The 13,555-nt window shown below is 30.8% G+C and overlaps 1 protein-coding gene across 2 annotated transcripts; it reads left to right on the top strand.

Moving 5' to 3' along the window:
- The first annotated feature begins 1,553 nt into the window (after positions 1 to 1,553).
- On the top strand, positions 1,554 to 12,931 carry LOC128191675 (uncharacterized). 2 transcript variants are annotated; one of them, XM_052863863.1, is made up of 2 exons: positions 1,554 to 1,632; positions 12,437 to 12,931. In XM_052863863.1, exons 1-2 carry the CDS (start codon positions 1,575 to 1,577, stop codon positions 12,652 to 12,654), a joined length of 276 nt encoding a protein of 91 aa, XP_052719823.1. In that variant the 5' UTR covers positions 1,554 to 1,574; the 3' UTR covers positions 12,655 to 12,931. The 2 variants fall into 2 exon arrangements, with proteins under 2 accessions (XP_052719823.1, XP_052719824.1); XM_052863864.1 differs by lacking the exon at positions 1,554 to 1,632 and adding an exon at positions 11,633 to 11,720.
- The last annotated feature ends 624 nt before the right edge of the window (positions 12,932 to 13,555 follow it).

The following is a 13,555-nucleotide window of genomic DNA, read 5'->3' as shown; positions in this document are numbered from 1 at the left end:
CGCTGTTCCGTGCGGTCAGATGACGTCGCGTTTTTAAAGATATATTCTTGACGTAATACCTTTAAAAAGTCCTCTGCTAGTTTGAAAATATTTTCAAACGACGTTTGAAAATGACGTACACCATATAGCCTACATCACAATGGAATATTATGAAGTTTTGAAATGTTTTATAAAAACTGTGAACATTTATATCTAAAAACTCAATTACAAACATGGAACAATTTTTACGGTGGGTCGTGCGTACTTTCCGCGACCTTTAATGCATCAACATTTTACTTTATTTCTATAAAAAGCAGTCAAAACCACTTTAGTTTGATTTGAAATTTTATGACAAAGATTTAGATATACAATATGTATTAATAAACCCATTTAAAATGACAAAAACGCGATTGTCCACGAACTTTTTGGACAACCCTCGTATGTCTATTCCTTTTGTGATGGAGGCATTGATCAGTGAGGGGTAGCACCTACCTGGTACATTGAAAGAAAGGTCTTTCGACTTTGATTTCAAAACGCATGCTTCCTTTTTTGTAATATCTTTTCCTCTTAAATTAAAAGCATACTCTACTACATGTAATAATACATTCGATTTTTTACACAAAATGGGTTGAATGATTGATATTATGATATCAATTTTTAAAGGACAGATAAACTCTCTCTCTCTCTCTCTCTCTCTCTCTCTCTGAATTCAAAACAAACGACAAGGAAATGTGCATCGTCACAATGAACGCGGCATCTTTTTCAAAATAAAACTGGACCTCTTCCCCATTACAACTTGTCAACGAGAACCAGTTTACAACATCATCATAAAGAGTTACCACTCCATATAATGAAACGGTCACATCATGTAAAGAACAAACCTCATAATATAATGACTCAACAACGGCATATAATAAACATGTCACATCATGTAAAGGATTTACCATTGCATGTAAAGCTTTCACCACAATACATAAAGGTTTAACCACCATACATAATGGTTTTAATACACCACAACATGATGTTAGTACTGCATATAATGAACTCATCACCTAGTGTCAAGAAGTTGCACTGCATAAAAGGATTTTGTAACTGCACATGAAGAGTGTATCTTAAAACATAACGATTGAACAACAATACATTATGAGTTCATCTCTTGATGAAATGAGTTTATCATATCATATAAAGATTTATTCATAGCCTATAATGTATAAAGCACTGCACATAATGATTTGACGACATAATGTTATGATAATGCCATTTCATATAAAGATTTTACCCCTGAATATAATGATGTAATCACAGTATATGATGATGTTAGCAATGTATATAATGATGCCAACACTGCATATAATGATGTTACCACTGCATATGATGATTTTACTATTGCATATAAATGAAATACCAATTCATATAATATGAAATTGACCATAAGGCAGTTATGGCGTTCCATAGACTTAAATCATTTAAAAGTGTGAATGCTGACCCGGAAACTAACTGTTTAAGCGACAATGATTGGTAAAATCATGTACATAGAATGCATATAAAAGGAACGACGACTTTCACTGAGAGCACCTGTGTTCTTTAGAATCAAAATGAAGACCACTACTGGTGTATTGCTTCTCACGATGTCTCTGGTAGCCATTGCGATGGGTAAGTTTAAGTAAGATTTTTTAAAGATTTGGCATTTTTTAAATTGAGTTTTCAACAAAAACTTCAGTTTTTCTTCTGATTTAAAAATTGAACTTGGTAGCCAGATGATTAAAAAAAACAAAGAATGTGTTTTGAAATTTCCCCCAAAAATATTCATCTTAATTATCAGTTTAATGGTGTACATGTAAAAATGTTGATGGTTACAAATACAAACAGGTTTATTTTGCTTAAAACTAGTACAATTGATGAGTGAACTTAATAATACAGCAATTTAAAATATACATAATTTTACACTACATTTTTTTTATTAATATATTAGTTTTTTGTTGCACAAACGTACATGTATATTTCTTTAAATAATCATTATTCTTTAAGCGGTATGTGACACCTGTTGATACATGTACGTAATGGATAAAAGTACATTATAATCGAAATACTTTCAACGCTTTAGAAGTTAAAAATTTCACAACATTTGACCAAAAATATAGTTTAATTTTTTTTTGGGGAAAGGCAAAAATTATAAAAGTCCGAGTGGGATTCGAACGCGTGATTTACTTATCCGTAGGTAACGCTCTTACTCATTGCGCTTCGCTGTTAGGTTAGATTTGGAAAGGACAGAAATATTTAAAATAATAACTAATTTTGTTGTTTACTTGTTTAATTTTTTTAAAAATTTTTTCAATAACTTGACAATAAAATTGGTTAAAACAAGAGTAATTTTAAACGCGAAATGATGTTAACGTACTCAAAGATACTTTGATGTAAAAAAAAAAATAGCCGCCTCATGAATTTTTTCAAGTGCCTACCGAAGAGTTATATATAATCTCCACGGCCGCAGTGGTAATGGCGAGAGCTATAGATACGGCAATGGTTTTGGCGGTGGGCTCGACGGTGGTTATGGCGGTGGACCTGGCGATGGACTCGGCGGATAACCGTCCTGATTATGGTGACCTTGGTTAAAGATTGATGTTCATGATGGCTACAACTGCGTATTCTGACTAAATTTTTACAGAATCACGGAATCAACACCGTATACTTTAATTTTCTGTTATATTTTAAAACGTCACCAAGGTTAAAACTTTTAAGTATGCTTTTATATATAATTAACAGCCTTTTAACAATTTGAAAATATGGAATAATATGCACAGAAATGAATGGACAATTTGAAAATAAAGTGAACTTGTTTTCATTGTATTGATTAGATACTGTCAAACAAAATATTGATCTTCGAATAGTACTTATTGAACTTGCTCGACTATGAAATATTGTGCTTTAGAAATTGGCATGCAAATTCAATATAAAACTAAATTGTTAAATTCTAGTACCTGTCTTCAAATAAATACGAAGCGAATTCTTTTAATTTATTCAAATGTTTTTATAAAGGTTAAGATAAAATACTAATTTTATAAATTCTATAAAATCTTAGAATTAGTATTTCTTCAAATTTTAATCATTTTGAAGGTAGCGATCAAAAACGTTTAGTTTGTGAAGTATTTCCCCCCCAGATTTATGTGTAAATTTCTTGCATGAAGTGTAGCCAGATCAAGTGTCAATTTTAAGGATTAAAGTATTCAAATTAATTTTTCGTTAAAGTGTAAATTTTTGCAATTTGCACATTTCAGTTTTAAAAAAACTAGACTCTTGTTGCTATAGCAACAAAAAGGTATTCCGTCCTTCCTTCATATTTTTAGTATAAAACACTCATCTCAGCGGGCATTTCAACGTTGAAAAAACGTTGTTTCAACGCCAGGCATCAACGTTGAATCAACATTGAAATAAGGTTGCGTATGAGAGTTGAGGCAACGTTGAAAAGTTAACGTTGTTTCAACGTCAAAATTGAACGTTGATTCAACGTAGAAATCCTGTTGAAATATGGTTGAAAATATGTAGATATGACGTTGAAAATAAGTTGAAATAAAGTGATTTTTTTTCGTAAAATGTTCCTTATAAACATATTTTTTTATGTTGTGCTGTTTTATGTGTTTTGACACTTTATTTAAAAAAAGATAAGATCCAAATGTAAAATGTCGCCCTTTATTTAAATTTTAGTAGTATTCGAGTGTATTTTTTGCTAAACAACTTGTGTATAAATCCCTCTTCAAAAAGTTGAACTTGGCATTTCAAAATGTTTTAAATGACGCTGTAGGGAAATGAACACAAAGAAACCACGTACATTTCGCCAAATGGTAGCCATGCTTGTTTATGATGAAATGAATCAAAGGATGTTAACACAAAAAACGTAGAATCCACAATAGTCAGTTCATCATTTGCATTCTGCAGACTGTTATAAAAACAACTCCCAATTAAGATACTCCAGTGAAAAATATAAAATAGTCACAATAGTCCAAAAGCTCACCTCCCGGTATTTTACTGTTCATAAAATCCGTGTAGTGATTGCACGAGGTTTACCTAAGAACTGAATTTCTTTGTTCACCAATAGCGTCTTAAGCGGTCAAAGTGACATAGAGCAGCCTAGTAAATTGCATAACTCCCATCATCAGCAGTGCTAACAGTAGTGATAGGTCCGCACCCCCTTGCCACTGACCTAATTACAATGCAATTAGCCACTTGCTCAATCTCAAATTTTTTGTATAAAAAAATCTTTTTCTTTTAAAAAAGCAATTTAAAATAATTATTTAAAATTTCCTTTAAAAAAATATTGATATTTAACTTGGATAAAACAACAATATAATAATTTTATTCGAAATAATATAATATAGAAATATATTCAAATTAACATTAATATTAGTAAAAACACATCATTTGATGCTTCCAAAGTGTACAAAATATAAGTAAAACCTAAATTTTAAAAAAAATAAGGAAGTTTCAAATTTGAAAATATGTGTTCAGTTTTATTTATTAAAACGTTGTTTCAACGTAGAAATGTGATTGATGTCTTCAACGTTGAAAATAAGTTGAAACGTCAACGTTGATTCAACGTTGAATAATGGTTGCTGAACGTTGCAACTTGATTTCAACCATTTCTCAACGTTGAAACCATGTTGCGTGCCCACTGGAATACGTAGACAGAAAAAGTTTTTTTTAGGGGGAGTTGATTCTTCTATGCAATTTCTCGGACCACAAGAGGGATGGACTTGTGCATTCATCAAATTATTGGATCCGCAAGTTACATAGTTTTTTAAAAAGATGAGTCGATTGTTTGTGTTTTTTTATAACAAACCGACCATTTCAACCTTATGGTTCACTAGAATCGTTAGCACCTTTAGAATTTTCAAATCAAACCGGTAGAAAAAGCAATACACATAAGAGAATTAATGTCACATATGTATGCATTAGAAATACAAGTACAGTAAATCAATCTTGAATAAAGTTTTCTCCTTATAAGCCAGGAATGCAATTCCAATAAAGTAATGTACTCCATATCCGTCTGGTGAAGATAAAGCTTACAATTGCATCAATCTTCACCAAATTTATTTAACACATGATATATATCCAATCGAGGGTTGTTTAAGAATTTCCTGGTAAAGCTTTCCATTCCACCAAAATAATTCAAACACTTTCATAACAATTAAGTGCAAGAGTTTGTCAAAAGTGATTTTAACGTTACTATATTGCGTTTATCATTTTATATGAAAATCATACTTTATGATCTTGGATATTCATGGATACTGTTTTGATACAATATCGTATATCATCTGTTACAAAATTGTATGATAATCATATGCTCATTTCATACGGTATTATAAGAGACAATGTTTATCAATACAATAATATGAAATGCAATATTGCATATCATACTTACAATATATATCATATCATACAATAAAATACTGTTATTAACAATGATGAGATGTGATATTGTAACATATGATATGACATTGTATTGTGTTATGAATAATTGTATTTTGTATTATGTGATAAAATATAATTATAATAAAACATCATAATATTGCAACATATGGTATTATATTGTATAATATATTAGTATGATATTGAATTGTATGATACTGTATCAAATTTGATACATAGTATTATATTGTATCATATGATACAATATAATTGGATACAACAACGTATCATATCAAATGATAAAATATCATGTGATATGGTAACTGAAATATTATATAATACAATATCATATTATACATATTGTATCATATGATATTGTATTATATATTAAAATATCATATTAAAGTGATTTAGATCCACCGTGTTTACATTTTGAAAAAAGTTATACAACATTGAGAAGCGTAATGAATAGATAGGCGCTTAGCGATTGGTTCAATTGCTTATCGATTTGTTAATAAAAACCAGTGCTGCTTGTAAACAATGTGACCGGATAGCGTTGAGTAGGAAATCCACAGACCAGGTCAAACTCTTGTCGCGAGCGGCTATTTGAAGATGTTGGAAGGCCACGTCGGATTAACTGACACGCTTTCTCTTGCTGATTTGAAATGCACGTGCTCAGAAATCTGTTTACTGTAATGCATTTGTGGATTACAAGTACGGAAAATCGGAACTGAATAAAGGCCAGTCATGTATTTCAGCCAAGTGGGGAAATAAACAAACTAAAAGAAAATGTAAACTAAATTCATATAAAATCGGGGTCTGGGAAGGAAGAGTTATCGTTCGTAGAACTTCAACACATATCGTCATAGGTTGCTGAAAGATAGGTAAACACAAATTTTCAGTGAAATTTGAGCATGACTTTATTAGAAACAAATATCGAAGCGTTGAAATTTCGTTTCTCGAGATTATGGTTCGATGCCGCTAGGGTGGATAACTTTCTTCAATATGGTTCATTTCGTTTGAAATTTGGCAGGCAATCAGATTCAGGTGTGAGGAACCATCCCATGAATTTTCCTCAAGTTCTAAAGAGTTTTACTGGAGATAGAATTTTTATTTGGAGGCGTAGTCTAAAACGCAGTCTGGAGTCAAATCGCAGGCAGAGTTTCAGACTTTCAAAAACAAATTCTGACAAACGATTGTAAAGATTTGTTAGGTGTTATTTTAAAAAAGAAATATTAAATTTCAAGTTCAAATATCGAGGGTCGAGGGTTCATATAAGAATTCAATCCTTGTATAAAAAAAGAGAAAGGGGGGGGGGGGGTAGCGGCTTATTGTACATAAAACTTAATCTGATATATATGTTGCATATACTTATAACACATCAGTTCTAAGAGGTCAAGGTCAAAGGTCAAGGTCAAACTTAAAAATAAAAGGGGGTGTTTGAAAGAGCTAATTGTACATATAAATGAATCTGATGTGTATATGTTAGATATACATGTAACATGTCAGTGCTTAAAGGTCAAGGTCAAAGGTCAAGGTCGTGTCAAAGGTCAAACCTGAAAGTAAGGGGTGTTTGAAAGAGCTAATTGTACATATAATAAGATCAAACGGTCAAAGGTCAAAGTCACACATTAAAAAAGGGGGTATTTCGTATGCATTTGTGAATTCAATGAAATTCAAAGGGGAATTTTTGCTACAAGGGGATGTTGGACCCTTTTGGGATCATAGAGTGAAGAGACTTCCAAGTGTACTGAAGATATTGGTAAATGTTTGAAGTCTCTACCTCTTATGGTTTCAGAGAAGTAGCGATAACAAGTATTTCGTACAAAAGGGGCAATAACCCATTTACCATTTCAAGGTGGGAGCTGAAGGGCTGTACATTTTGAAATGTCTTAAGAAGTCCTACTTCATCTTTGATAAACTTTCTCTATACCACCCTAAACAAAAGAGATAGGAAAACTCATGAATACACGGATTTTCAAATGACCTTAACATTTGACCTTTATGTCATTTTGATCGGCCAAGGAAGACTCTTCCATCCCAAGTGGTCCGAAATCTCTTTGACATAAAGTAAAAAAGTTGGAAGTTATTTAATAGAAATTTAAATACTTTCAGGGGCAATAATTGATAAAAGGGAGTCTTGGATCCTTTCGATATGAATAGATTGAAGGAGCGTCTAAGTGAACTACAGACGCTAGTAAAGGTTTCAAGTCTCTATCACTTATGGTTTCAGAGGAGTAACGATAACAAGTATTTCCTTCTCAAAGGGCAGTAACTCTGTAGTTTCTGGAAGTTTTTTGACACAGGGTCATAACTTTTAATGAGCAATTACATCAAGTTTAAATTATTTAGATAACCCTAATAACAAAAAAGTGACTCCGAGGTAAATAGAAAAAAAGAAGAAAACAAGAGGTCTTTAACCTGAAAGGTGGAAAGACCTAATAAGAACCAAGGCAAGTATATAATTCTTCGTTTGGATTCTGATAAGCTCTAATATTCTTGTTTAAAGTCAACACGTCTTATATATGCATTCTGTGTACAAGATTTCGCCAATCAACGTGGACTAAAACTAAACATTTCCGCGTTAGAATTATAGCCACGCATGTGATGATGTCTTTTTATCTATTAGTAAATATCTTACATTTTCAATTATCTTATGGCTGTATTTAAATTATGTATTGATTCTAAGACATTTTTCAATAACGGTAATTGGCAGATCATAAAGATACACTGTTTTAAAAATGTTGTAACTGATTTATGTAGATATCTGAGTGCAGTGATATTTTTATACAAATTCATTGTTACTGATTGTTGTTGATGTAATTTATCTATATTTAAAAGTATTTTACATTATTTTATTTATATTGAATTGGAATTCAATCTATCTATCAATTAGAAGGGAGTGAATAATTTATGGTACTGAGCTAGTGTAAAAGTTTGTCTTCATTACTACTAAAAATAATGTGTAATACCAAATACTACTAAACATTTAAACGTAAGTGCAAAACGGATTTTATAGACATTGATTATCCATTTTGTGTCATGATTTATGCAAACATTAGCTCCTGATTTGAATTCTAATTTCTTATTTTTGAATGAAATGGCATATTTATTTTTAACACGACAAACGCTTACACAATTATTTTAATTAAGTTTATTTCCTCGATGTCTGTTATGTAAGCCTTGCAAGTTTACAAAGCCATTAATACACTCAGACGCATTGAGCTTTTATTACTAGTATTCAGTCTATCACCTGCATTTAGAATTTATTTGCAAAGAACCGAATCACGTTTCTTGATGAAACAAAATGAATGTTTTGGAATCAAAATTTAATTTATTAATTTAAAATGTATGATAAGATCTAATATCATTGTTTGTGTAAATAAATATTTCTACAAATTAAAAAGCCGTCCGTTTGTTGCAATGAATAATGTAGCAAAAACTTTCGGATAAAATTTTTTTTACAATATTTTAAACTTCTACTTTTAAGTTTTAGGCATTATAAAAATTATTAAGTTATGAATTTTAGGTTCCTGTGTTCGAGAAATGGTTAGACCTAAAAGTGCTAGCCGTTTCTCGACAACATGAATCTAAAATTTGCACTTATATTTTCTATGCAAATTGCTCTATAATGCAAACGAATTTAACATGGTTCTTTAATTTTACTCTAAGAAACATTTTTTGTTTATAACACGCATTTTGATTAAAACCTTTCTTTTCCAAGCCCCTGCTTCCTTAAAAAAATAAAACACTGCAGCGATAAAAACCATAAATATTAAGTGCAAGGGTTCAACCGAAAGTAAAGTCAAGATAAATGAGCTAAATGCGCTTGAATTTGCTTTCTGCGATGAAAACCAATAGAACATACATTATACTAAGGATGACGTTTAGGGAAAATCCCACTGATGATGATAATAAAACCCCCTTTTGTATGCAATAGAGCTTCGATTTTAGTGTTATATTTTATTTTAGACAATTTAACGTTTTATTTTCATATCAAAACAAAAAAATGTCAGTTTAAATCAGTTTTTTTAATGTGACAGACATTTCTTTACCAGTCCAAAGTTGTTTTTTCAGTTCTATATGTATAAATATATTTTTTAGAAATGGGGTAAGGGTAAAACAAATAAAACGTCTTTATTATACATATAATTTTCAATGAAAATATAACTTACATTTACCTCCATAGACACTAAAAATATATATGTAGTCCTTGCCGATTGATAGTTTAAGTGAACCTTTTTACGAATAACGTACAAATTTACAACTTATATAAGCAAGCTCAGAAACATATTGTTGTAAAGTAGACATTTATGACCTTCTTTTATAAATGTTTATAATGTTAACGTGTGTAGCTGCGCAGTACTAAGTGATTAAAAAGCTGTATTATGAAGTTAACTCATCATCTTTCAACAAAAGAATATTCTGCTAGTTTTAAGCAAAAATAAGAATAAGAAACCATCAACGTTTTACACCATTAAACTGTACAAATTAAAATGAATGATTTGGAAAAAAACGTCTCTTAAAACACACCCTTTGTTTGTTTTTTCGTTCAATTATTTTTGTCAATAAGTTAGATTTTTTGAACCAGAAGAAAAACTGATATTTTTGTTGAAACAATGCCAAATCTTACCCTCCAAAAAACTTACTTAAAAAACTTGAAATACAAGTAATGCCAATTATCCAAAAACATCTTGAGAGGATCCTAAGATGTTCATTTATTTTATTTGTGACCTGTGTCACATGCCATTTTTTGGAAATGTGGGGTCCCAAACATAATTGATAATTTTCCTGAAATCATTGCCTTAATTTGGCATGGATATCGATTATTTGAAGAAACCAAACACATATTTATAGTTAAAACTATTATTTAGTTATGATTTCAAAACAATATGAAGTTGAGCACACGTACAATGTAGTGACTATAAAAGGAATATACGAGTCAAAGGTAATAAAACCTTGCTTTACTGATGGCTTCAAATGCGCGTGCATAATGAATACAACAGTAACATCAAAAGATTATTACAAAATTGTCGAGCAATCAAATTATAACGCAAATAAAAAAATAGTGATGTCAACTTTCTAGAACACTGGATTCAAATAGACTAATAATGTCTCATATAAAAGTAAAATAGAGTAGGAGTCACATTTCCAAAAATTGAGATATAACCTGAAATAACCTAAATTTAGGCCAAAATTTGAGTTCATTTTTTCGTGATTTCCACGAAATATAAGCTAAATATGCTTCTTGAAAACTTTCCGCCAAAAAATATAGTTCCTTACTAAACTCTGTAAATATGTCATTCTCTTTTAACAATATTATTCAATATGGTATATTTGGCATTCTAAAATATAAATATGCAATTAGCATCAATATTTGATGCAAAATTTTTAGACAAGAGGTGACATAAAATAGTTACCAAAAAAGAGAGGAGCGAACCTATTTAAACTTACCCATTATAGTATCCCGCTCCTTAATGTTGTTGTATCAAGAACTTCTTTGGAGGTATACCGTTGAAATCTGAAGACAAAACATATTTGAAATTACAAAAAAATGGCTACCAGATACATCTTGGGAAGTTCTACAAGAATTAAGTAACTACATATAAACCCGCAAAACTTGGAAAAGAATAAGAAAAAAACATTGAAATATACAAAATATCATTGTAAACGAAAAACAACAAGAAATGACACATTTTTTTTTTCAAATTCTAACGACATTGAGATATCACTTTGCACACAATCTTTATGAACGATTAAACTAGTGAATAGAAGAAGCTACAACTGACTGAATATATCGCTTTGTGTTATAATACAAAGGTGTCGGTTACACTTACGATATATTCACGATACTATGAATTTTGTGTCTATCTCCATTTGATACAAATTCAAGAATGCTCTATCGCCTTCAATCAATTCAACAGTTTACTAACGGTCACAATGATTATTTATAACATTTAGAGCACATTTATTTATTCTTTTATCAATTTGTAATGTTCTATCTCCAAACTCACTAAAATTCTTCAAAAATGTTCAGATATTCAATGTAAAATGTTCTATGTGCATGTTAAATCTCTTGGTTTACATACTGCAAGATGACGACTTAAATCATTTAAATGTGTGATTGATAGATTAAAAAAAAAGACTGTGTAACCTCATAAATGCTGACTTGGAAACTAACTGTTTAAGGCGACACTGATTGGTAAAAATCATTTACATGGATTGCATATAAAAGGAACGACATTTTTCACTGAGAGTACCTGTGTTCTTTAGAATAAAAATTAAGACCACTACTGGTGTATTGATTCTCATGATGTCTCTGGTAGCCATTGCGATGGGTAAGTTCAAACAGGGTTTTTGTAAAATTTGGCCTTTTTTCATTGCGTTTTTCAACAAAAACTTCAGTTTTTTCTGATTTAAAAATTGAACTTGTTATCAAAATGATTAAACAAAAAACTATAACAAAGAATGTTTTGAAATTTTCCCCCAAAATTATTCATTTTAATTAGCAGAGTTTAATGGTGTCAAAATGTTGATGGCAACAAATATAAACAGGTTTGTTTTTGCTTAAAACTAGCATCACTGTCTTTTGTTGAAAGATAACTATATAAAATAGCAAATATACATAATTTTTATTAATAAAATAGCGAATGTATTTTTTAAACAAACGTGTATTTTTTTTAAAATTTATTCTTTAAGTGGTATGTAACACCTGTAAAATGTAATGGATAAAAGTACATTATAATCGAAATACTTTCATCGGTCTAGAATTTTATGATTTCAATACATTTGACCGATTCGAACGCATGACTTACATATCAGTAGGTAACGATCTTACTCATTGCACTTCGCTGTTAGGTTACTGATTTGCAAAAGAAGGAAATATTTAAAATGATAACTAATCTGGTTGTTTATTTGTTTAAATTATTTGATTTGTTTGGCAACTTGACAACAAAACAAATTAAAACAAGAGTAGTTTAAAACGAGGAATGATGTAAAAGCACTCGAAGATACTTTGATGTGAAAAAATAGTCGCCTCATTAATTTTTTATAGGGCGTGGCGGTGGATACGTCGACGATTCTAACAGAGGATATGGCGGTGGATTGGGCGGTAGATATGGCGGTGTATACGGTAGATACGGCGGTACATATGGCAGAGGATTCGGCGGTGATTTTGGCAGTAGACACAGCGGTGGACACGTTGGTGATTTTGGCGGTGCATTAAGCGGTGTTTTTGGCGGTGGAATAGGCGGTAGATACGGCGGTGGTTAGATCGGTGGTTATGGCGGTGGCATTGGTTAAAGATCAATGCCCGTGGTTGCTACAACTGCGGATATTGAGTTGATTTTTACCGAACCAATGAATCAATAACGTATACTTTACATTACAACTTTTAAATCAATGATCAGTTTGTTAAAAAACACTACAGGTGTATATACTTTGGACAATTTTCTTTTATATTTTGAAACGTCAAAAAGGTTAAAATTTTTAAGTATTCTTTTATCTATAATTTTCAAGAACTTCTGTATGGAATAACATGCACAGAAATGTATCGACAATTTGAAAATAAAGTGAACTAATTATTAAATCCGCAAGTTACATAGTTCTTCAAAAAGATGCGTCGATTGTTTGTGTTTTTCATAAAAAACAGACCTTTTCAATCTTATGGTTCACTAGAATCATCAGAATTTTAAAATCAAACCTTTAGAAAAAGCAATACACATAAGAGGATTAATGTCACTTATGTATGCATTAGAAATACAAGTACAGTCAATCAATCTTGAATATAGTTTTTTCCTAACAAGGCCAGGAATGCAATACCAATACAGTAATGTACTCCATATCTGTCTGGTGAAGAGAAAGTTTATAATTGCATCAATCTTCACCCAATTTACTTAACACATGATATATATCCAATCGAGGATTGTTTAAGAATTTCCTAGTAAAACTTTCCATTCCACCAAAATAAATCAAACACTTTCATAACAATTAAGTGCAAGAGTTTGTCAAAAGTGATTTTAAGGTTACTATATTGCGTTTTGGATTAAACATAAATGTAATATACATGTATCTAACGTAACCATGCTAGGAGCATTCCTTTTACTGATAATATTATTAAACATAGGTAATCACAGATTATAAAGCTCACCGAGACGAGACATCAACTTTATGA

Source organism: Crassostrea angulata, chromosome 7 (assembly GCF_025612915.1).
Source record: "Crassostrea angulata isolate pt1a10 chromosome 7, ASM2561291v2, whole genome shotgun sequence".
NCBI lineage: Eukaryota > Metazoa > Mollusca > Bivalvia > Ostreida > Ostreidae > Magallana > Magallana angulata.
This window is presented reverse-complemented; position numbering and strand designations above follow the sequence as displayed.

What these genes read in the sequence shown, in the direction of transcription:
- LOC128191675 (XM_052863863.1), top strand. Translation starts at nt 1,575, where the DNA reads ATGAAGACCACTACTGGTGTATTGCTTCTCACGATGTCTCTGGTAGCC. An exon ending in TCTGGTAGCCATTGCGATGG is followed by an intron (nt 1,633 to 12,436) that starts GTAAGTTTAAGT and finishes AATTTTTTATAG; the next exon opens with GGCGTGGCGGTGGATACGTC.